At 35.5% G+C, this 22,841-nt stretch overlaps 1 protein-coding gene and 1 long non-coding RNA gene across 5 annotated transcripts; one reads left to right on the forward strand and one right to left on the reverse strand.

Annotated features, from left to right (window-relative positions):
* Positions 1-732: 732 nt before the first annotated feature.
* Positions 733-7,481, reverse strand: LOC104609961 (uncharacterized). 4 transcript variants are annotated; one of them, XR_016068624.1, is made up of 6 exons: positions 4,361-7,474; positions 4,119-4,219; positions 1,714-1,831; positions 1,402-1,605; positions 1,090-1,284; positions 733-994 (listed from the first exon to the last, which is right to left on the reverse strand). It is a non-coding gene; the product is annotated as an uncharacterized LOC104609961 (long non-coding RNA). The 4 variants fall into 4 exon arrangements; XR_737358.3 differs by having other exon boundaries at positions 1,714-1,854; XR_016068623.1 differs by having other exon boundaries at positions 1,714-2,098.
* A 6,862-nt stretch (positions 7,482-14,343) lies between these two features.
* On the forward strand, positions 14,344-22,841 carry PAHX (phytanoyl-CoA dioxygenase (PhyH) family protein). The gene is made up of 10 exons (XM_019199864.2): positions 14,344-14,516; positions 14,997-15,303; positions 15,436-15,557; positions 15,695-15,755; positions 15,840-15,908; positions 16,089-16,207; positions 19,729-19,876; positions 19,983-20,127; positions 20,215-20,301; positions 22,437-22,841. Exons 2-10 carry the CDS (start codon positions 15,249-15,251, stop codon positions 22,477-22,479), a joined length of 849 nt encoding a protein of 282 aa, XP_019055409.1. The 5' UTR covers positions 14,344-14,516; positions 14,997-15,248; the 3' UTR covers positions 22,480-22,841.

Consider the following 22,841-nt stretch of genomic DNA (forward strand, 5'->3'; position numbering starts at 1 on the left):
CTTAAAACTTATAAAAATGCCTAATATTAAAAAATATATATATCAAAAAATGCATATATATGTACATATGGTGATGTCATAGTTAAAATATTAAAAATTATATATATGCATATATATGTACATATACATGAATAAAACCTGTATAAATATCTAAAAAATAATATAAATTTATAAATAGCTAAATAAATGTCTGCAATATCTTAAAACTTATAAAAATGCCTAATATTAAAAAATATATATATCAAAAAATGCATAAAAATGCAAAAAATTGAAAACCGTCTAACATTAACTATTTGAATATCAATAATCTTTTTAAGTCATTAAATCATCAATCATCACCTAAAAAAGTGGAGAGAAGAAGAAAAATCAAAGATGAAAATTAAGTTTTCAAACAAACTAACTTAATCTTTCTATATTATGCAATCATAAATCATTAACCATCATCAAATATTCACTACTTGACATATCAAATTACCAATTATCTTCCTAATTTATGCATTAATCAATCATCAACTAAAATAAAAGTGGGGGTGAAATTCATACCTTTAAAGATGAAGTTCAAATGTTGAACTTTGAGCATGCAAGCATCAAGCTCTCATGGCTGCCATAACCTCATAAACCTGTAATTTCTTATCCTAAAAAGAAAAAAAATCATATTCTATAAAAATTAAAAAAAAAAAAATCAAACAAGCTCCATGGCTGTCATAAGCCCATAGACAATCAAAGTTCTTAGATCAATAAAAGGTAAAACCTAAAAGTGAAAAATTGTTCTTAACTACATAATCTATAATCCAAAGTCCAAACTCCCAAGAAAACACAAAGAGTAAAAAGTTAATAACAGCACAATCTCATAATGAACATGATTGCTATCATAATTGGGTTTCATCTTCATCACTCGGCTGTGTTTTATCATCTTCAACTTCATTTGGGTCATTTTCATTAACTTGCGTATCTCCCAATGGCTCAAGAAGAAAATCTTAATCATCATCATCATCTATACAATGAAGAAAAAAAAGCTTAGAGTGCAATACCAACCACAATTTTTCAAACCCAAAAACTCAATCTCAAGTTACCCAATTACTCATTTACCTTCTTCCCTAGAACCTTTTTTCTTTGATATCTCTAACACCTCCGTGATTGGAGTTGTTGCACCATTCCCCTTGAACCTATTTTCTAATTCATCTTTATCAAGCAATGGAGGCTCTTCAACATCATCCACTACCTAATTCTCCTGTGATGTCAACATGTTCCACCTTAATGGGATCATAGCCTTTCATCTTCTTCCTACAAGTTACAATCAAATAATCATAGGCCAATAAGCTCTAGTCTAATTGTGAACAAATCAATAATTAATAACTATTAAAATAGAATGAATAAGAAGATGAAAGACTAAATTAATACCTATTCTTCAAGCGGAGGTTATAGTGGATATACACAAGGTCATTGAGCCTTTGGTGCTCTAACATGTTTCTTCTCTTTGTGTGTACATGTTCAAAAACGCTCCAATTACGCACACATCTAGAAGAGCTACAAGTTTGGCTAAGAACCTTCATAGGAACTTCTCTAAGAGTTGGAGTGTGACAACCAAACCTCATTCACCATTCACTTTCAAACAATAAAACAAAATTTAATCAATTTAAGCACTTGAACTAATAATATAAAATAAAGATTGAAATATAAAATAACAAATAGGTCAAAGGTATTAAACATTACTTGGATCCATTCTCTTGATAGCATTCAATGCATATGGCCTTCCAAAATCACCCAAACCACACTCTAACATTGAAAGCTCTTTGTTGACATTTCTCTCTGTTCCTTCTTCTCTACATAACTTTTCAAGCACATCAACAACACCTAACATGATGATTGGGGATTTTGCCGTTGACTTTGGGTCATAGTGAAATAATGGGTTAAAATAATAACTTGTTGCATGAAGCTTGTGACCTATTTGTTTTTTCCATCTTTTATCAATAACTTGCATGATCGGGCTATATTCGATTTTCTTGTTGTTAAATGATTGTTTAACCGCTTCTTTCACCTTCAACATTGAATATATATATATATATATATATATATATTGGAAGCTCAACTTCAGAATCTGCAAGTGGTAATGCTTTGACAATCGGTAAAGTAAATCCTACAATATCTCGCATGATTTCCAAAACTCATTGTTCAATATTATGCTTATGACTTCTTTTTCCTTGGCATCTCTTGCATACCTAGATTCCTAGAAAGTTGGATCAATAGCTAAACTTTGCAAATCAACCATATGCATCAAAATACTATCCAAAGCAATGAAATTTGTAACAAAATGGGTGGCTCTGGGATGCACAATCTCAGTCCAAGTAGGTCACTTCCTTAACATAGACAAGACAAGTATGTGGTTGTATACAAATTTTGTTATTTTAAATGCACGTCGCACCACATCAGCAATATAATCCGTTTCTCCAAATTCTTTTAGCATCAAGTTCAAGCAATTTGCAGTCTTAATTGTGTCAATGGTGATGTGAACAACATTAGAAGCTCCAACCCAATTTATAACCTCTTTCAACAAGAGAAATAAATTTTCTGCAATCTTAATTGTGTCAGAAGTATCAATTGATTTGATAAATGCAGTTACTCTTGGACAATATACTAAAAAATTAATCTGTCGTGTTCCTTATATCTGTCCAACCATCAACAATTACAGAACAACCAAATCCCTCCCATTGACTACAAAGACTTTCAACAAATAGCTCAACTTCTTTAACCAAAGGACCCAATAAGCGTGTTCTACAATTATGATAAGAATGAGCTTTATACCCCGGACCTATATCGACAATTGCATCTACCATATGTTCAAAATATTGTGAATTTATGGCATTCAAAAGTATACATGCATCACACATCCACCTCATAACACAACAATCAGCATTCAACCTTGCCCCATTGGAAGCAAGTGCACTTTTGATTCCTAGTTGTGCTCCAGGTGTAATTTGTGGAGCAAAATGACTTGTTATCAACCCAAGTACTGCTTTTCCCTTTCTGTGGTGGCAAGTTTCGTTTTTTTTTTTTTTTACTTTATTGGCAATACCCCCTTGATTTGAAGCAAATGGAGGCATTTCTTGGGCTTGAACATCATCATCATCACCATCACCATACAATAATTCATCATCATCATCATCATCATCATCATCAATTCCAAGATGAGAAAAAGAGCTACTTCCCTCACTAGAGCATTGAAATTTATTATCACCTTTTCTTTTCTGATTATTTTCATCCAATAATTGTTCCATTTTGAACTTGACATCATATGGAATTTCATGACTTTTGGCAATAAAGGCATGCCAATTTTTTTGACCCATTAGTAGGGTCTACTTGAAGGGAAACATGCTCCCATGCAGGATCAGATTTTCCCCTACCATTTGCAGTTGAAGAAGTAGAAGTTGCTGCTAATTGTGAATGTGAAGTTGTAGGTGTACGTTGACATTCTAACTTCTTTCTCTTCTACACCAACATAAAGAGAAAACAATTATTTTAGACCAAATCACCAACATTCCCAAGTCCCAACTGTTCAAACTTCAAACTTCCAATCTCCAATATAAATTATCAAATCAAATATCAGAGATATCAATCACAATTTATCACTTCATTCAAAAACAAAATAAATGGATAAATTAGAGAAGAAGGAATATAAAGATAAAACAATCAAAATATTTTAGAATTTGTGATTTATTATGAAGCAAATAATTCATACTTCATAGTATATACACAAGTGTGAATCGAATAACTTATAATCTATTCTCACTATTTATAAAAGAAATAAATCAATATTCATTCATAAATAATATTCATAAATTCATTCATTCAAATATATCAATAATATTAATTCATAAATCACAACAAAATTCTTTCATAAATCATATTCATTCATTCATTCATTCAAAAATATCAACAATGTTCATTCATACATCAAAGCAAAATAAATCACTAATTATAACAGAAATATATCAATAATATCAATATACATTCATTGAAATAGAAATTATCATTTATCTTTAGTCATAAAATTCATAAATCAAAGTCCTAATTAATCATAAAAAATATAAACCATAATAAAAATGAAAATTATCATTTACCTATTTTCCTCTTCAAAATTGTTGTAAAATTCCACTTCAAGCTCCAAAGTCCAAAATCGAATTCGGGTTCCAACTTTCAACCTTCTAGGTTGTAGTTGCAGCTTAGAAATCACAAAAAATTTGAAAAAAAAAAATATATTAAAATGAATGAAAAACTCGACTGCTTCCAACAAGTTAGCATCTACATTCTACACAAACTAGAAAAAACATGAAAAATACAAAATATACACTTAAATACTTACCAATAACCCACCTCTTTGAACTCCGATTATGGAAGTTCGATAGTTGATACAGTTGTCGCTCACTGGCGACAAAGAAAGCTATGAAGCCTGTGATGTTGTGTCGTCAGTCATCCAAACTAGTGTCACCCAAAGCCCCAAACTCGGCGGTCTAGTGTCACCCAAACAAAGAAGAATAGCCGATAGCATCGCCCAAATGTGAGGAATGAGGATGGCGTTTAGCTAGGTGCCGCCGGTGACTGAAGATCAGATTCCATCGATCTTCTTCAGTCATCTGTCTTCTTCATGAGTTCGTCCTCTCCTGTTCTAAATCTTGCATAAACCCTAGATCTAGAACAGAGAAAGTGAGGAAAAATGTAAAAATAGAAGGGGGCTCGAGTTGGGACTTTTGAGGGATTTTACAATTTTTAAACCTAAAAATGTAAAAAGAGAATGGGTCGACAGTCAAATTGTCGCCCGCTTACCGGATCGCCAGTTCCCGTCCAGGTCATCCAGTTCGTTGACTTGTTAGTGGTTTTTATGAAAATACCGGGCTTTATGAGATTGGGTGACGGTTCAAATGGTTTGGCCACCCGGGTCAATGACAGGTTAAAAACCTTGCTTCAAATGGCTATTGATGATCTAATTTAGTGTCTTTTAGCCATCATCGTTCATTCTCTTATAAAAGAGTTTATGAGAGGTCTGTTGGTTATTGCACTTATCCATTCATCAATTTGGGCTCGAGACCTTGCCCTTAGGCTGTGTTTGGTTTGAAGAAAAAAGTAGGTGTAATTGAATCATCAACTCCCTGATTATTGGATCCAATATGTTTTAGGTTCGAAATGTTGACTCAATTTAAATTGGAACACTAATGGTCCATTTGGTTGTTGAGAAAAGGATGGGATGGGAAGCATCTTTAAAGAATATTTGATTTTACATGTGTTTGTTTTGAAGGAAAAGCTAGGATTGAAAGAGAAAGAGGTGGGACACGGGTTCCCAAAACTCGATGCACAGGGTTACACCAAAATGGTGAGAACCCGCTGGGAAAAGAAAACTTGGCCATTCGTGAGAAAATATTATTGAGAGCACCTCGAAGACAGTCGTGTTCTTCCTACATGCCATCCAACTGTCATCTCTTTGACGCCATCTTCGACGATTTCTTTCAAAGGTAAGCTCGGATCTAGCATCCCGTTGCGATTTCAATTCATTTTTGTATCATTTTTGTCTTCTTTCGTTTATGAATTCCCCCTTCATCTCATTGTCGTTTTCTTTCGTTGAACGAATTCCTCCTTCAGATACAACATTTTTTCTAGCATCTCTGGCGTCATCTCACCATTCCAATTCTTAGCACCAGATCTGGAATTTTAACATTGGAACTCATTAGTTCTAGCGTTTTTTGTTGTGTTTATAATAGATCTGCCATTTTTTGTTGTTGGGAACTCAGTTCTGCTGTTAATGTTGGGAAACAAATCTGTGTTTTTTGTTGTTGGGAACTCATTGATGTTATTTTTTATTTTTGATTTGTTCCAAGTCTGCAATAATTGTGATTCTAGTTAGTTTTTGATTTTTGATTTGTTGTTGGGAACTCATTGTTCCAGATTTTCTGATTTAGTTTTTCTATTATTTTATTGTGATTCTAGTTTAATTTTTCTATTGTTTTTTGTAATGGTTGTGAGCGTCAGAAAAATTGGTTCACTTGCCTCTTGAGCTAAAAATAGAATTGTCATCCATCAGATTAAGAAATGGAAGTGATGGGACCTCCGAGAATGATTTAAAATAGTTTTGGCTCAATAAGAATTCCCACAACCTAAGGCATCCATCCAACCAATCCGGGTAAGTCTATGATGGGAGAGTGAAGTGATTAGGCACCCCTCTCCCTGATCCAATAAATGGGACCCACATGAATTTCCAAACACAAACAATTTATGCTCATTTAATATATCAATTCAGCAATTAAATAGTCCAAATTAAGTAACCATAATCTAAAATGACCGTCAACCAACAATTGTTATAAGAAGAGACTAACAAGGAACTATCTACAAGACTACAAGAGACTAACAAGAGAACTAACAAGAGGTGGCACAAATCAATCTTCTCCATTCAATCGGAACTAATTAACATCCAAAACGTTGATTCGGAAAGAAAAACAGAACAGTAATAAGAACCAGAAAAACAAAACAGCAATAAAAAACCAGAGATTCTTCTTCTAAATAAGTGATTGATTGAGTTAGAAAAGCAGCTATCTCAATAAGTGAACAGTGGATCTGCGTTGGTACCGAGAGATACAAGAGTCTGATTAGCCCGGTCTCTCTCCTCCTAGCTGCAGATGTGGAACAACCGACGAGAAAACAAAGAAAACAACGTAACACATAACAATGGAGCCAGAAGGAGTATTGCCTCTATGTGAAGTGCTACAATGGAGGATTCATGTCTCGGAGCTTTCTCTTTGAATGACAATGACAATGACAATCAGGGAATGGATTTTAGTCAGAATTTGATCGCCGGAGAAGGGTGCCGCTCCTCCTGGTGCTTGGGATCTCGAACAGGTAAAAAACAGAAGGTAGATGAAGGTTGCCGCCGCCTTTGCTCGATGTCCAAAAGTAGAAGGCGATCGGTAGATTCGGCTGAAAGACAGGGAACCTATGAGAAGGAGGAGAGAGTAATAGAGAGATCTGGCCGGAGGTGGCCACTGTTACTCGATGTTGGAACCTCTTCTCGCAGCCGCCGTCTCAGAGTTGAGCAAACGTTGGTTTAATCTAGATGAGAGAGAGAGGGACGATGGTGCATCTGGTCGATTTTCGGTCTTGACAGCAATGGTAAGAAGGAGAAGGGAAAGAATGAACAGTGCAACCGCCGCTGCTCGAAGTTGCAGCGGCAGGGAGTAACAGGGGAGGGTGAATCCAAGAAAGAAAAAGAAAGAGGAAGAAGTAGAAGAAGAAAGGGAAAAGGAGAAGAAAGAGAGGGAGTACGGGCGGGCGGAGAAACCGCCACTGCTTCTGACAAAGACGAAAACAGAGGAAGGAGGAGGAAGAAGAAGAAGAAAGAAGAGAGTGGTTTGGGGGTGCCGCCGCCGATGGTTGGAGACTTTGGGTAGTTTTGTGCATTCGCTGTGTGTCATGGGAGGAAGAGAGTGAATAGTGCATTCGCCCAAATGAAGAGTTTAGGTTAAATTTTATATTAGGCTAAGGGTAGTTTTGTAAATTTAGGAAATTCGGGTATATCTTTGTAATTTTAAAAAAATTGGGTCAGACCAGTCTAGGGGTGGTCAAATCAGGGCTCTGGATGGATAGCTGAGACTTTGGGTAAAAAATAAAGGATTGAGATGGGTCTAACCGGGTGTTTGAGGTGAATTGAAGGCTAAGGCGGCGGACCGAGTAAAAGTCGGATGTTGGTTTCTTATTTTTTGATTGCTTTGGCATTTATTGCTTTGTTTCAAGTCATCTCACACAAGCCAAGGGGATTTTATTGAGCTACCAAAGGTTACAACAGTTTTTTTTTGTTGATTCTTACTCTGTTAATGATGTTTATTATTATTGCTCTGTTTATTACTTTTATGATATTCTTATTATTGATTTGTTTCTTATTTTCATGTTGAACACTAATACATATTTAGCTGATTCTTTACCTTATTGTGTGTTCGACCCAATTTTTACTATATTCTTTGTTTAGGTATGAAATTGTAATTGTAATTTCGTCTACCATATTTAATCTGTATGCATATTCATTATGGTATTCATCCTCTATAGATTTCAGAATTCATATAAATCATATATTACTAAGCTAACTAGATTAATTCCTAATAACAAAATGAACAAGCCAAACCAATAGAAGGATACCCAAGTTCAATAAGCCCCTGTATGGAAAGAGGATTGGAATGAGTTTGTTGTCCTCAAATATAGATGTTCCTTGATCCCTTGGTTCTTCTTCTTATAGAAGCAAAGGCATCATGACTGCTTGTTCAGGAGAGCTCCAAGGACTGCAAATGGTTTCTGCTTGGGGGGGATGGGTCTTGCTGTCTATCATGCTTATTTGTGGTCAGCCTAATATAGTTTGCCCTTGTCCCATTTATTCCAAACACTAAGATAATGGAGCTTTCTCAAAATCCTTTACTAGTAAAGCTAATGGTCATTATTTTTGATAAAACAATTAAGCCAAGTTGATTCCCTTGCCAAACAATAAAATAAGCCAAGCTTATTTTAATATACCTCTTCTAATTCAAAATATACTTTTATTTGATATACCATAAACATATAAAATAAGCCAAGCTTTATTACATTGAAGGATTCACGATTAGCTTGCTCCAATTTACAGATGATATCTTAATTTTCACTAGAATCAAGTAGGATGACTTGTTGTTCCTACAATGTTTGTTTATCTGTTTTGAAGCAGTCGGGATTGAAGGTAAAAAATTTGCAGAAAAGTCTTATTTTACCAGTTGGTGATGTGCCTCAGATTGATCAGTTAGCCTCTACCTTGGGTTTCCAAGTAGGACCCTAGCCTTCTAAGGACATTGACCTTCCCTTGGGTGCCAACTACAGATCTAAGGTCATTTGGGATCCTATTACTGAGTGCTTTAGAAAGAAGCTAGTACTCTTATATTAAAAAAGCAAGCTTTCTAATCTGTGCACTTATTATTTGTCATCATTCACAATGCCAGCTTGCAGAAGACTTTCTTGGTGGAGGTGGTCCCAATGAGAAGAGAAACTTCATATGGTGGCTTAGACTCTTTATGCAAGTTGAATTGAAGGAGAAAGGTGGAGTTGGTTTCTAGAAATTTAGAACTGATGTACCACCCTTCTTAGTGAATGGCATTGGAGATAATGGTGAGGAAAGAACCAAATTGTGGAGGCAAGTTATTGATTTAAGTATGGTGTAATGCTCCCATGGGCTGGTCCACCACCTATTTTCTGAAAGGATGCATGGTTTTTGGAGTTACACCTTCTTGACATGTTCCCAGGCCTCTATAGCCTTGCCTCTAATAAAGATAACTCTATGAGGGGACAATGCAGAGTTGGTTAATAATCGATTTGAATTTCATGTTTGTCAAGCTTTAGATTTTATTATTTTGATAAATTGAGTGGTTGAAAAAATACCATCTTTCATAGTCATGGAACAACTTTTAGTGTGAAAACAATGTTGCCAGCCTCAAACAAAACAGGGTGATAATCCAAATGAATACATTCACACCGAAACTCACCACATAAAAAAAAAACAAGAAACTTGAAATTGGGGCTACAAAAACGCATCCATTCTTTCTCAGCAAAATAAAGGTCTCCCTTTTTCCAAAATTCAAATTATTTAAATCCATTTGATTAACGAGCGATGGAATTCAGTCCATTAATTTAAATTTTGATCAAGTATGGAATTCGGTCCATTAATATCTAGTTATAAATAAACTTATTTTGAGGGTGATTGGTTTGTAGTCATAAGTTCAAGTATCATAAAAGTTCTTTATATATTATTCTATACAATACCAAAACCATTTCTAGTTCATACATAACATTGCAATTATTTTAATTTAATTTATTGACTGTATATACAACATCCAAATTGAACACAAGTCCAGTTTGAATCCGATGGATAAAATTCCATTCGTATCCGACTCATTTGCAGCCGATGTTGAAATGTGGGTAACCATATGTTGATTGTTGACCCATTTTAGCAATACCCAAAAACATTATGAAGATGGCGATCGTAGCCTTGGGATTCGTTCCTTTTTATATGTAAAGTGGAATCCAAACAAACAAATGCATTTATTTATATAATAATATAGTTTAAGGATCAAAGATGATGATGACTTTAAGAGCTAATACTTCCATTAACCTATCATTAAAAAATGCATTATTTAAAGACATAAATATATTTATTTAGTTTGGCTTGTTCATTTTGTTATCCCATATCTTTATATTGGTTAATGTATTTGTTGAGCTTATTATTTGGCTTAGACTTTTCATTATCATGTGTATTTCTCTATTAAGAAAAAAATTATTCTTTTATGCTCTCTCTCTTGGTTTAAATTGAATTAAGGAATCCTACTTTTAAACTTTTCATACAAATTTTGCTTTGATAGATGGACAGATAACTTTTGATTGTAGTGGTTGGTGCTGCAATTGCATTGACATTGACCATTCTACATGAATGAATGGACTACGTGGATAGGGAGCCATCTATCAATCAGGGCTTAGAAAGACAAGATTTGTTGGATCGACTATATAGGGGAAGACCAATTGATTGTTATAATCAATTGAGAATGAGGAAGGAAGCATTTTATAGGCTTTACAAAATTCTCCAAGAAACCGGTTGATTGAATGACACGTTACGAAGTACTTTAGAGGAATAAGTTGCTAGATTCGTACACATATTAGAACACAATATTAGGAATAGAACGATGGGATTCCATTTCAATAGGTCTGGAGAGACTATGAGTCGCCACTTTAACTTGGTACTAGATGCAATTTTAAGTCTATAAGATAGGTATTTAATCCAACCAAATGGTGTAGGAGTACCTTTTGAGATTAGAAACCGAGTTGACTTTTTCACCATACTTTAAGGTAACAAACATACCAAAGTTTACATACATATGAACTATCTATACTATTTTTTAGGCATTAAAAATTTAAATACACTATCAAAATGAAATGCTTCGTAGGATTGTATTGGGGCAATTGATGGCACACATATACCTGTAAAGGTTCATGCTGCAAATGTAGCTAAATTTCGTGACCGTAAAGTTTACCTAACACAAAATATTCTTGCTGCGTGTTCACTCAACCTGTGTTTCACATATGTATTACCTAGGTGGGAAGGTGCTGCATCGGATTCTCGCATGTTAACTAATGCACTATCGAGAGAACATAAACTATATGTTCCTGTAGGTATTAATACAAGTTCATGTAGGCTACATAGATGTTGTACAAGTAGATGTGGGGGTTTGTTTCTAATATTTGTTCTTTATATATTTAATTAGGTAAATAATATCTTGAGGATGCTGGGTTTGCTTTAAAGACTGGATTTTTAACGCCGTATCACAACACAAGATACCATCTAAAGGAATGGGGAACACATCAACCCGAGAACGCAAAAGAATTGTTCAACCTCCATCATGCATCACTTAGGAATGTAGTTGAACAAATCTTAAGTGTCCTTAAGAAACATTTCACAATTTTGGTTTTTGAACAACATTACCTATTCAAAGTTCAGGGTGAAGATAGTATATGCGTGTTGCATATTACATAACCATGTCATGGGAGTGAATCCATATGATCATATCATGTCTGAATATGATCAGGATGGAGGAGATGCATACTTGGATTTAAATGATGGAGATGAATCAGATGATGGGGTGGATACCTATACATCTCAACCTTCCCAACACATCAGTAAAAATGAACATACTAGGGAAGGGAACCGACTCAGGGAGGAGATAGCTAATCAAATGTGGGCAAACTACTAAGTATCTCGATCTAGGCACTGGAATTAATTTTAGTTGTTTGTTTTATTATATGGGATCTTGCTTTGAACTTGTATTTTTATGTGTTGATGGATTTAGTAGCTTATGTTATTGTATTGTATTTGGTACCATACGTGTAATTGTTTAAAAACGTGTTATGTTGTGTTACATGTATGAAATGACTAATTGCACTAAGATTTATTTATTTGAATCAACAATGGACTCTTTACCTTCTTAAGATGACATTAGGTCTGTCAAGCCTAATATGTCTTGGACAACATACATGGATAACTTGTTAATAGAGACCCTTGTTGAGCAAGCAAACATTGAAAACAAGGTAGACAAAAGTTTTAAGGCTCCGGTATATAATGCCACTGGTAGGGCTATAACCCTGACCTTTGGGGTGGACTGCACATATAACAACATTCGGAACTGCTTAAAAACAATCAAGAAAAACTTCACCACCATATCAAACATCCTTAACTCAAGTGGTTTCTCTTGGAATGACATTACAAAGACCATAGATGCAAAACCTAAAGTATGGGTTGAATACATCCTAGTAAGATTGTTTTAGAATTATTCATAAAAAATGGTTAGGCACACCCTGAGACAAAGCAATTTAGAAGAAAGCAATCCATAATTACGATAAGATTGCAATAGTTTGTGGTAATGATCAAGTATTTGAAGCTGGAGCCTTTACTGTTAGGGAGGCACTTAGACGGGAGACAACATCAATGACTCCAAATAACACACAAACAATGCAAGAACCAGAATATGAGGAGTTAGATGAGGGGAACAATGCCGGTGACTCTAACCTACAGGCTAGGTCACCAGAAGAGGGTATCTCTACTAAAGGGAGAAGCTCATTGGGGAAAAGAAAGTCATATGCTAGTATCGTTTCTGACTAAGTGCAGACAATTGCCCGTAGCATTTCATCACTGGCAAATGCAATTGAGAAAAGCATATCTCTACTAGTCTCAGCAACCAAACGCAAGTGATAGGATTGAGAAAAAAATTCCCTTCTCATCCCATCCTTTTTCGGCAACCAAACAGACCATAAGGTAATGTTTAGTTTGAAGGAAAAAGTAGGGAAAAGTAAGGAAATCTTTAAAAACCTTGTCTAAGTTTCTTACATTTCCCTTCCTTACCCTACTTTTTCCTGAGCCCAACATTTCGAACCTTAAACATGCTTATTGGGCTGAGTAATCAGGGAGTCAATGATTCAATGACACCCTGAACTAGATCAGGTCCAACTTCCAAGTGTATCCAATTATCCACCGAACTGGGCCTGGGCTGATATCCTCGTATCCCTCCGAGCCCAGCTCGATGATACTCCATTAGGAGACCGGATCTGCTCCTCACCTAGGGTGCCTCACACGCACATCCTACATGCATTGGAAACATCCTCCGTATTTACAAATAATTATTCACGGTAGATGCTCCCAATGCACGGTGGATGTGCACGTGAGGCGCCCAAGTGTGAGGAGCATATCCCGTTCCCTCCATTAGGTCCCACAGGATCCACATTTCCGTAGTTGTAAAGTTCTACGTTCTACCCATTGTTTTTCTGATAATTAATAAAAACCTTCAGTCGATCCTGGATCTCCTGCAAACAAAAACTTTGCACTTGCGCCCACGAGATTCAACCGCAAGTTGAGAATATCTACGTGTATATGTTAGATTTATTTGGAGATGTTCCCAATGAATGGATGGGTTCTATGATTGTGATTGTAGAGTTTTTGCTTTCAGAGAATCCGATGCACTGCGGTCCTACTTAATCCACGACAGCTGGACACATTATACTGCCGACCCACTTGAAATGACACAATATTCCAAATGCGTGGTGTGAGATGCTTTGTAAAGAATATGAGAACAAATAATTGGTGTGCTTGGCATAATTTTGTATTTTTGTATGATCGTTTTCCCACATTTTTGGGACTTGGGAACGGGTCTGGATGAGCTGAAGATAACAATGTACAACGCGGGCTGGTCATCCAACCGCGTTGTAACACGTAAGCACCCCACTTTTAATCCACTTTTAATGTTTGAAGTTAACGAAAGAGAAACTCCCCTCTCCGTTATCTTTAATATCTATTTTAAATTAATTAAAAATAAATAAATAAATAACCCCATTTCCTCCTCTTCCCCGTTATTTTCCTAAAGACAAAATCCTTTTTAAACTTAATGTGAAAAATGAAGAGTTGAAGTTGGTGCCGACGACCAACTATCGATCTCTGACAATCAACATCGGATATAAAGCAGCACTAACGACTGAATCCAATCAGGTTTGTCAATACCAGACCCTGCATATTCCAAAAAATTGATAAGAAAAATTGCAAATTGATCTTTACAATAAAAGATAAGATACCAAATTCCTTATAACTTTTACAGAATATCAGTTATAACTTTTAGAGAAAATCAATCCTAAACTTTTACTCATTTCTGTATCAAAAGGAACATTCATGTGGCTATACAATGATAACAAATTCATCATATAAAATCAAATATTGCAAATTCTTATTACGGCTATGAAGTGTGAGCAACGACAAAAAAGAAAAAAGAGAAGACAGAGAATGAGAGTGAAAAGGGAATTAGGGGTCAAGAACTAGATATGACCCAGTTTCTAATTTTTTGAGCAAGGTTTTCTATAGGTTGGATCTCTCTAAGACAACAGTCACTGTAACGACTTGCTCTTGGAATCAGAATTGGTTTTTAGGTCTCTCTGTAATGGTTTGCTCACTCAACCAGATTTTATTTTCTAAGACAATAATTAGATTTATTGTTTCTAGGCAAGTTTTTGCAAAAACCCTGTATTAGAATCACTGTGAATAATTTAAGCTTGAGAAAGATTTGTGACAAAAAATGAGAGGGCTTGGTGTGCATGTTGACAAACCCGTTAGATTCAGACGTTTGTGCTCGTTTGATCTTGGATGTCAGTCATCGGTTGTCGGAAATCGATAGTCAACCGCTGGTGCCGGCTTCCAACTCTTCGTTTTTTAAGTTCCCCTAAAAAAGATTTGCAGCCGAAAAAATGAGAGGGTTTGGTGTTGATAAACCAAGTTGGATTCAGTTGTCAATGCTGCTTTACGTCCAATGTTGAATGTCGGTTGTTGAAAATCGATCGTCTGCACCAGCTTCAACTCTTCGTTTTTTACATTAGATTTAAAAAGGGTTGTTTATTTATTTATTTATTTTATTAATTTAAAATAGGTACTCAATGAAACGGAGAGGGGGGCTTCTCTTCCGTTAACTTCGAACATGAAAAATGGGGTACTTACGTGTTACAACGCCATTGAATGACCAGCCCGCGTTGTAAATTGTTGTCTTCAGCTCATCCGGACCCCTTGGGAACCGTAACCTGATCGTCCAAGTTGTCTCGAACCCTCTCTCTCTCTGAGTTTGATCGTTATCTGGAGCTCATCTGCGTGAACTTCAGAGTATCGAATCCGTCAAGAATCTGGAATGGGAAGTGTCGGAAGTCTAACTCCGGAGCAAGTTCAGTTGTTCAACTCTCAGGGTAATATTCATTGGAACTATAAAAGCACCAAAGAAGTGTAAAAAGAGATAGAAAAAAATCATTCTTTCCTGCAACTTGATTATGATGTTTTACGAGTTTTATTCTTTGTTTTTGTAAATTTCAATGGAGCAGGATATCTGGTGCTTGAATCGTTTTCATGTCCTGAAGAGATCGATGGACTGAGGAAGCGAATGGACGAGTTGCTCGATGGGTTCGACTGCTCCACCGCCTCCATTTTCTCTTCCAAAAACCAGGCAACCTAATCGGTTCTTTTGTTTAGAAAAATCAATCAAACAAACAAACAAGCTAACCCTTTTGATCAGAACTCAAGTTAATGATTTGTTTTTCTTTTTCTTTTTTCCTGATTTTTGGTTCTCCAAATTTTCTTCAGAAACAGTTAACCGACAACTATTTCTACGAGAGTGCAGAGAAAATCTCGTTTTTCTTTGAAGGTACCACTAAGCGGCTCCATTGGATAATATATGTTGCTCGTTGCTGTATTGGCTGTGCTTAGTTTGGTTAATTTGTTGTTGCAGAGAAGGCATTTGATGACGATGGGAACCTGAAGCAGTCAAAGCAACTCTCCATTAACAAAGTTGGCCATGGTTTGCTCCTAAAGCCTTTCGAAAATTTCTTATTAGCATATCCTTTCAGAAAACCATGATTTTTTTGCTTGTTCTATGAATTTCTATACTAAACCGGTGGTATTTTTAATTTAACACTTTTCTGGATCTTGCATATCTGGTTGAAACTTATTTTGCAATCCCTATCTGGTATTCATGCAGCTCTACATGAACTCGATCCAGTGTTTAAAAAGTTTTCTTCCTCAGCGAAAATTTCAAGTTTGCTCTCGTCGTTGGGTTATAAGAGGCCAGTGGTCATTCAATCCATGTACATATTCAAGGTAATTTGTAATTTTGTGAAATTGTAACTTTTATTATGACATTGATTTCTGCTTCATGAGAAATTTGCAGCCTAATATGAATGAATATTTTACATGACATGTGACTAGTTTTGGCATTTCATAACTTCAGCATGATGCAACCTATGGTATGAAATTGCGACAGAAAAAAATAGTCTCATATGTGCAAGAGCAAAAAAGGGAAATGCTTAGATATAATCTAGTGCAGAACTGCAAATTAATATTACCATAATAAACCGAACTGTAAAAGAAAGTGTCATTTTCAATGAATGCATTTAAAATGCTCTTCAAGTGTCATCATCATCTAAGCCTTTACCCCAACTATATTTGGCATCGGCTACATGTTCTTCAAGTTCATTTTGTAAAATTTTCTGAGTTTCTGGATGCCACTTATTATACTCTAATCATTATGAAAGCAGGACTCGTGCACCAACTGATTGCTGTGTGTATTGTTGTTGTTCCTTATATTATTTTTGCACATATGCTAAATTATTAGATTCAGGCAAGTTATGTTTCTGGTGGTAGGACGGGACCACATTAGCTAAAACAGATTATTAATATTATTCTGTTGGTTGACAAGTTGATAAACATAAAATCTTAAAATAGTCTTTACCTGGAAGGTGGCATTGAAAAGTGGTTGGTATATTTTTATGGGTGTTTTAATTAATCTATAAAAAAATGGATGTTTTGATTACAACAAAGACTATTTTAATATTATTATAAAAACACTATTTTAATATTCAGGGCTTACAGAAATAGTAACAGGACAAATGAAAATGGATCTCGATATCTTACACATAACAAAAGATATTCAGAGCTTAATAAACAAAAATGGCCACCTAAAAAGCATCTTTATAAAGTAAAATTTTGTAAATTTTAAAATTCTAGATATTGATAAAAAATTTTAATATTCTAGATTCTGAATGACAGATGTGCTCAATTTGTAGAATCCTAAAGGGGTTATGGTTGCATGAGGGCTTCTACTGGATTGGGGTCAATGCAAGCCCAACCAGAAGATTCAAACCTAAAGGGCATGAGCCCAGTAATTCAACCCAAGCTGCTTTGCTGCTGGAATCTGGTTGTTGCATTTTGTTACTTGGGTTGAATCTGGTGCTTAAGAGGCGTTTGAGGTATGTACTAAAGTAGTTAAGGACTTTAGGTGGCTAGGCAACGCCTGGCCTGACAAGGTGAGTAGATGCTTATAGGACAACTAAGTGACAGGAATGAATAAATACAATATTTGCATATTTTATAGTGAACATATATAGCCTCAAGTATCATGGAAATTAATTATAAACTATTAAACCTCAAATTAAATCAATAAATTGATTCCTTAGTCCTTACATTTGATTTTCAGAAATAATGATAACACTTTTGAATAACTTCCCTGGTTCAAAGGAAAACAGAAATACATACAAGAATTAAGAGCCCTAATTTTATATCTACATACAATCCTGTTGACCGAAAATGGTTACACACAAACACACACACACACACATATCAACATTATAAAGGGGGCATAATTAGTTTTTCTTTTGATACATAACATGAATTTGTGCATAATTAGTTATTTTCCCCCAGTAAGATGATTCATGACTATCATAGTTTTCAAGGTGCCAAGGTGAGGCAAGGTGACAGAGGGCCTTGTTGCCTAGTCGCCTAAGCGATATTTTTTTAAAGTAAAAAACATATATCCTAGGGTAGTTCCCTAGGTTCCATAACCATCTTTCCTTAATAATTATCCATAGTTTCCATAAGAAAAGTATAGAAAATCAACATATTCATGAGAACAAAAGGAAGAAAGAAGAGAAAATTCAAAAAATATAGGGGCTGAACCCCTATTCAAAGAATCACCTTAGTCCTGTTTTCCATGTTTTGAGTGAACTATCTAACTTTCTTTTTCTCATTCAGATATTTCAACAAACTGAAATCGTCCTTCTGCAGCCAATTGATAGCCAGCTTAGAATCACCTTCCACCATCAGTTTTCTGATATTCAACTCTTGGGCTCTTTTTACCCCTTCCAGAACAGCCAATATTTCAGATCTTAGAGAATCCCCCTATCCAATAGAACCAGAATACATGGCAATAATTCAACTTTCTTCATCCTTGAAAACTCCCCCTATACTTAACGGGCCTGGATTTCCTTTGCTGCTACCATCGAAGTTCAGTTTAGTGAACCCCAAAGCTGGAGGAGACCAAACTGGGTTAGATGAAGTCTTCATTGGAGCTGGCCATACCACTTCTTTCCACTTACTGATGATGTCTCCTTCTGAGTAATTTTCAAAGAGCTTCATAGTCTTAGCTCAATGAGCCACCCTTATAGAAATTAATTCAATGATGGCACCCTTATTTCTTTCTTTCCCATGGAAGGTCTTTTGATTCCTTTCCTCCCAAACTGTCCAACAGATAGCTGCTTTACGCATCTCCATTTTCCCTCTCTTCTTTAACCCCCTAACTGAAGTAGAATGGAACAAGCTTTGTACATTTGAGGGAGAGGTCCACCTGCAACCAAAAAGAGAGGAAAACCAACATCAGATCTCTGAAATAAATGGGCAAGATATTAGTAAGCGATGACAGGTCTCACTATTCTCCTTACAAAGGATGCACCAGTGTGGAGATAAACACCAATTAGGCCTTTTTCTTTGAAGTAGATCGCAAGTGTTACACTTTTCTAAGAAGGCTTCCCAATAAAAAAACACTAATTCTGGGAGGGATTGTAATTGAAACTTAAGAGTTAGTTAGAATATCTACTGCTTCTGCCTGAGAAAATAGAAATTAAATTAGAAGGCAGGGGGGAACCCTAATCTCTTATAGTCAATGTTTTACATGTGTCCACCATTGTCTTCTAGGAGTTTCTTCGGAGTAGGTCAGGCATATTATTGAGAATCTTATTAGGACTTTTCAAGCATGCACCTAGTGGTTATTCAATTCTTCACTTTATGCCAAATTGCCAAGTAGTGAAGGCAGTGGCTTTTCATTTCAATAAATCAAGTGTGGTAGCCATCACTGGATTAGAATTTTCAAATATGCAGCTGACAAACAAGAATATATTAATTGCAGTGGAAGGATTACTGCCAATAGAAGAGTCAGATGGCAACGGTGAATGCACAAATGTAACACAACGAGAAAATGGCAGGAAAATGTTAGGGGATTCTGAAAAGTCACACCCTGCATCTGTAAGAATATCAAAAATTAATATTAAGAAATTCTCTATAAATGATTGCTACTGTTACAAGTGCAACTGTTCTCATAAAATGAACATAAAAACAAACCGCAGTTCCCCATAGATTCATAGCATCATATATGGTTGATTTTCCCTCAGTGCTTTGGCAACCAATATTCTTAAATCGGTGGTGGATGTTCTATTAAATATAGAACCAAGGTATATCTTTTTGATCAGAGGTTGAATCGATCATCAGAAGAAGAATTAGGCCATATGCATTATTAAGCTGTTTCACTAATTTTATGAATCTAATATAATCTGTGATCATTTCATTTGCAGCAACCTGGTATTGGAGGAGAAGTTGTGCCACACCAAGATAATTCATTCCTTTATACAGAGCCCCGATCATGCACAGGGTTGTGGTTAGCTCTAGAGGATGCAACCATTGTCAATGGCTGCCTCTGGGCTCTTCCAGGATCCCATAAGAGTAGCCCTCTTGTCTTTAGCTGGCCTGTCTTTGTTTGTTTACATACACCACACAACTACTTGTTTTTTTGGGCTTAGTTTTATCTTCTTGTGCACGTTCTCTCTAGATGGCCTGGTGAGGAGGTTCATTAGAGATGAAGAAGGGGTTCATTTTGATCACCCATCTCCATCATATGATCATAAAGATTTTGTTGCCCTTGAAGTCAAAGCTGGCTCACTGGTGGTCATTCATGGGGATCTTATACATCAAAGGTCAGTTGATTTAAAGAGCTACTAATAGTTGATCCATTTTAATTATCATTGACTTTCTGCTTTCTTCTTCCTCATTCTGTATTCCAGTTTTGAGAATAAATCTGCAAAATCAAGGCATGCCTACAGCTTGCATGTAGTGGATACTGATGGCTGCAAGTGGGCACCAGATAACTGGTAAGTATGGGAGCAACTGTTCTAGCTAGAACATTTTTCTCCTGTAAGGATTATAAAGAACATTTGTCAAAAAGAAACTGATGTCTTCAAGTGTTCTGCTTTTATTTTTTGCTATAAAAAGCTATTATGTTTGTGTTTGACTGAGCTGATTGAGGATGGATAAGCGTATACTTTTATTTAGGAAAATTATACAAATGAATACATAAATAAAGGAACTGAAAATATTTGGACTTAGGTAAGCCATTGCATTCTTACAAATTATTTAACAACTATTAAGAACTTCTAAATGTTAAATAATACTGTAAATAATGCATACATTTTTTTTTATTTGCATGCACATGTACATCTATACATACATACATAATTTTTTTTCTATATTTTATTTTGATGAGTAACAGATAATTTTATTAATTCAACCAAACATGAAAGACAAAATTGCAATACAGAAAGGATCAAATTTTGTCACGTATCGGCCCGTATCAGCCGGTACGTATCGTATCAGAGCCTTCCCGATATGCTTTTGGGTCGGTGAGTGGTTCAGAGGATAGACCAGCCTTAAACCGGCCCCTCTGAACCCGTTTCGAGAAAAATAAAAAAAACACAAAAAAAGTACCAATACAAGGCCGATACACCCTACCGACGTATCGCCCTGTATCGATATTTTGAACCTTGCAATACAGGGGGTGGGCAGAGATCAGTTTTTTTTTTTTGGTTCAATTGTAATTATATTGAAATTGGAAGGGGGATTAAGGGTTGCCCTCTCTAAAAGGTGTATGTAATCTTATTGATAAAAAAAAGGTGTATGTAATCCTTTGCTTATTACTAAGGCTGATTGTTACTTATCAAAAAAACAAAAAAAAAAAAAAAGAAAAGGAAAGGTGCAATACAGTCCTTTAGAGTCATTGATACATTAGAACATCTCAGTCCTACTCATCCCCTATTTAGCAAGTGTATATCCTGGCCATTTACTGATCTTCTAACGCATCTGAATTTGACTCCCGATTCATTTGCTAGGTACCTCACTTCTCTCATTGCTAGTCTGTGACTCCACATGCCTAAGCTGCCCATTCTCATCCAATTTGTAATTAACAAAGAATCACCTTCAACCTCAACACCTCTGAAGCCTAGCTGTTTTGAAATCTTCAATCCTTGCTGTATGGATAATATCATATACGTATACATATACATATACATACACATACATACATCTCAAGGTGGGAGAAATGTGGTTCTACTTTCATGTATGAGCCTCAAGGCATTTTCCTGGAGCCTTGCTTCCTTGAAATGCCTCAAGGTGCAAGCCTCGTATCCTTTTTAAAACACTGGTTAGAATCTATGTCAATATTTTGAATATGTTAGGATATGGTTTCGCTAACTTCTCTTGACAACTAACCATTCACCTACAAACTACAGTTTTACTCATTGGCGGGTTTTCAGTCACTAACTGTTAACCTTCATGTCTTTCCCCACCCTACCCACATGCCTATCCCTAAAGAAATGGGAAAACAAAGGAAGGGATTGAACTAATTGACAGAGAAATCTGTTCAAAATAATGAGGTAAAAAATGGGTATATTTAATAACTTCTCTGAATTTTGTATCTTCATAATACCAATTAATAATTAGAACTAATTTCTTCACTCCATTTTGTGATATAAAGTTTGATAATCCTAACAAATTAGCATTTTTCCTTAAAAAGGAAACAGGAGAGAAACTTCCCTGAGCTGAATGAATCATCTAATACCACCATATGGATAACTACCTCTGAGAACTCGTTCTTTGCTTGGTCTTTGTTGATTTGGACCTTTGATGCATCAGTCACAGAAAGTTATTACCCCAGAATGGCTGTATAGTCATGGTCTTAAAACATACAGTGCTTCTGGTATAGCAATCTCATGATGTTCAATTTTGTATGTGTGCCATTGCACATGTTTATGGGTTTAAATCAGATTATAAGAGCAATATGTGATTACAGCTTTTTTCCTTTGCAACTATAGTGCTTATGAAGATGATACCTGCAATTATAGTTGTACCACATATACAATAATTTGAAGATTGTAGTTGAATTTTATCAACTCTTGTACATTTTCTAATTAGAATTTTAATTGTTGATTATTTTGTGTTAATCCTCTTTCAGGATTAGAAGAAACGTGGGACCAGAACCCCTTTATGTTTCTTAATTGAAGCTCAATGTCAATCTGTCTAGCTATTTCTCCTGATGACTGTTGTTTAAATTCAGCACGATGAGATGCAATTTCCTCTGAAGGATGAGTAGAGTTTAAATTGTTGACCTAGTACAATGGGCAGTTTGTTGCCCGTATGTTCTCTTCAGGAGGTTGTGCTTCTTTGCATCTCAAATGAAATTGTCTGAGCTTGTCAGAACCTTGTAATATTAGCCATGTTTGTGATATGTAATACTTGGAAATAGACAACTACAAGAGGACTTCGGTACTTCTTTAATAGCATTCGCTTTCTGATTAAATACACATTTCCATGTAAAGCATTTGTAAATTTGGTTTTCAACCTGCTATTTTTGCTCTCA

The sequence above is a fragment of the Nelumbo nucifera genome, chromosome 4, assembly GCF_055504915.1.
Source record: "Nelumbo nucifera cultivar China Antique chromosome 4, China Antique-T2T, whole genome shotgun sequence".
NCBI lineage: Eukaryota > Viridiplantae > Streptophyta > Magnoliopsida > Proteales > Nelumbonaceae > Nelumbo > Nelumbo nucifera.

Coding starts and splice junctions, on each gene's coding strand:
- PAHX (XM_019199864.2), top strand. CDS start 15,249: ATGGGAAGTGTCGGAAGTCTAACTCCGGAGCAAGTTCAGTTGTTCAAC. Junction 15,756..15,839: donor AATCTCGTTTTTCTTTGAAG/GTACCACTAAGC, acceptor TTGTTGTTGCAG/AGAAGGCATTTGATGACGAT. Junction 16,208..19,728: donor AATCCATGTACATATTCAAG/GTAATTTGTAAT, acceptor TTTCATTTGCAG/CAACCTGGTATTGGAGGAGA.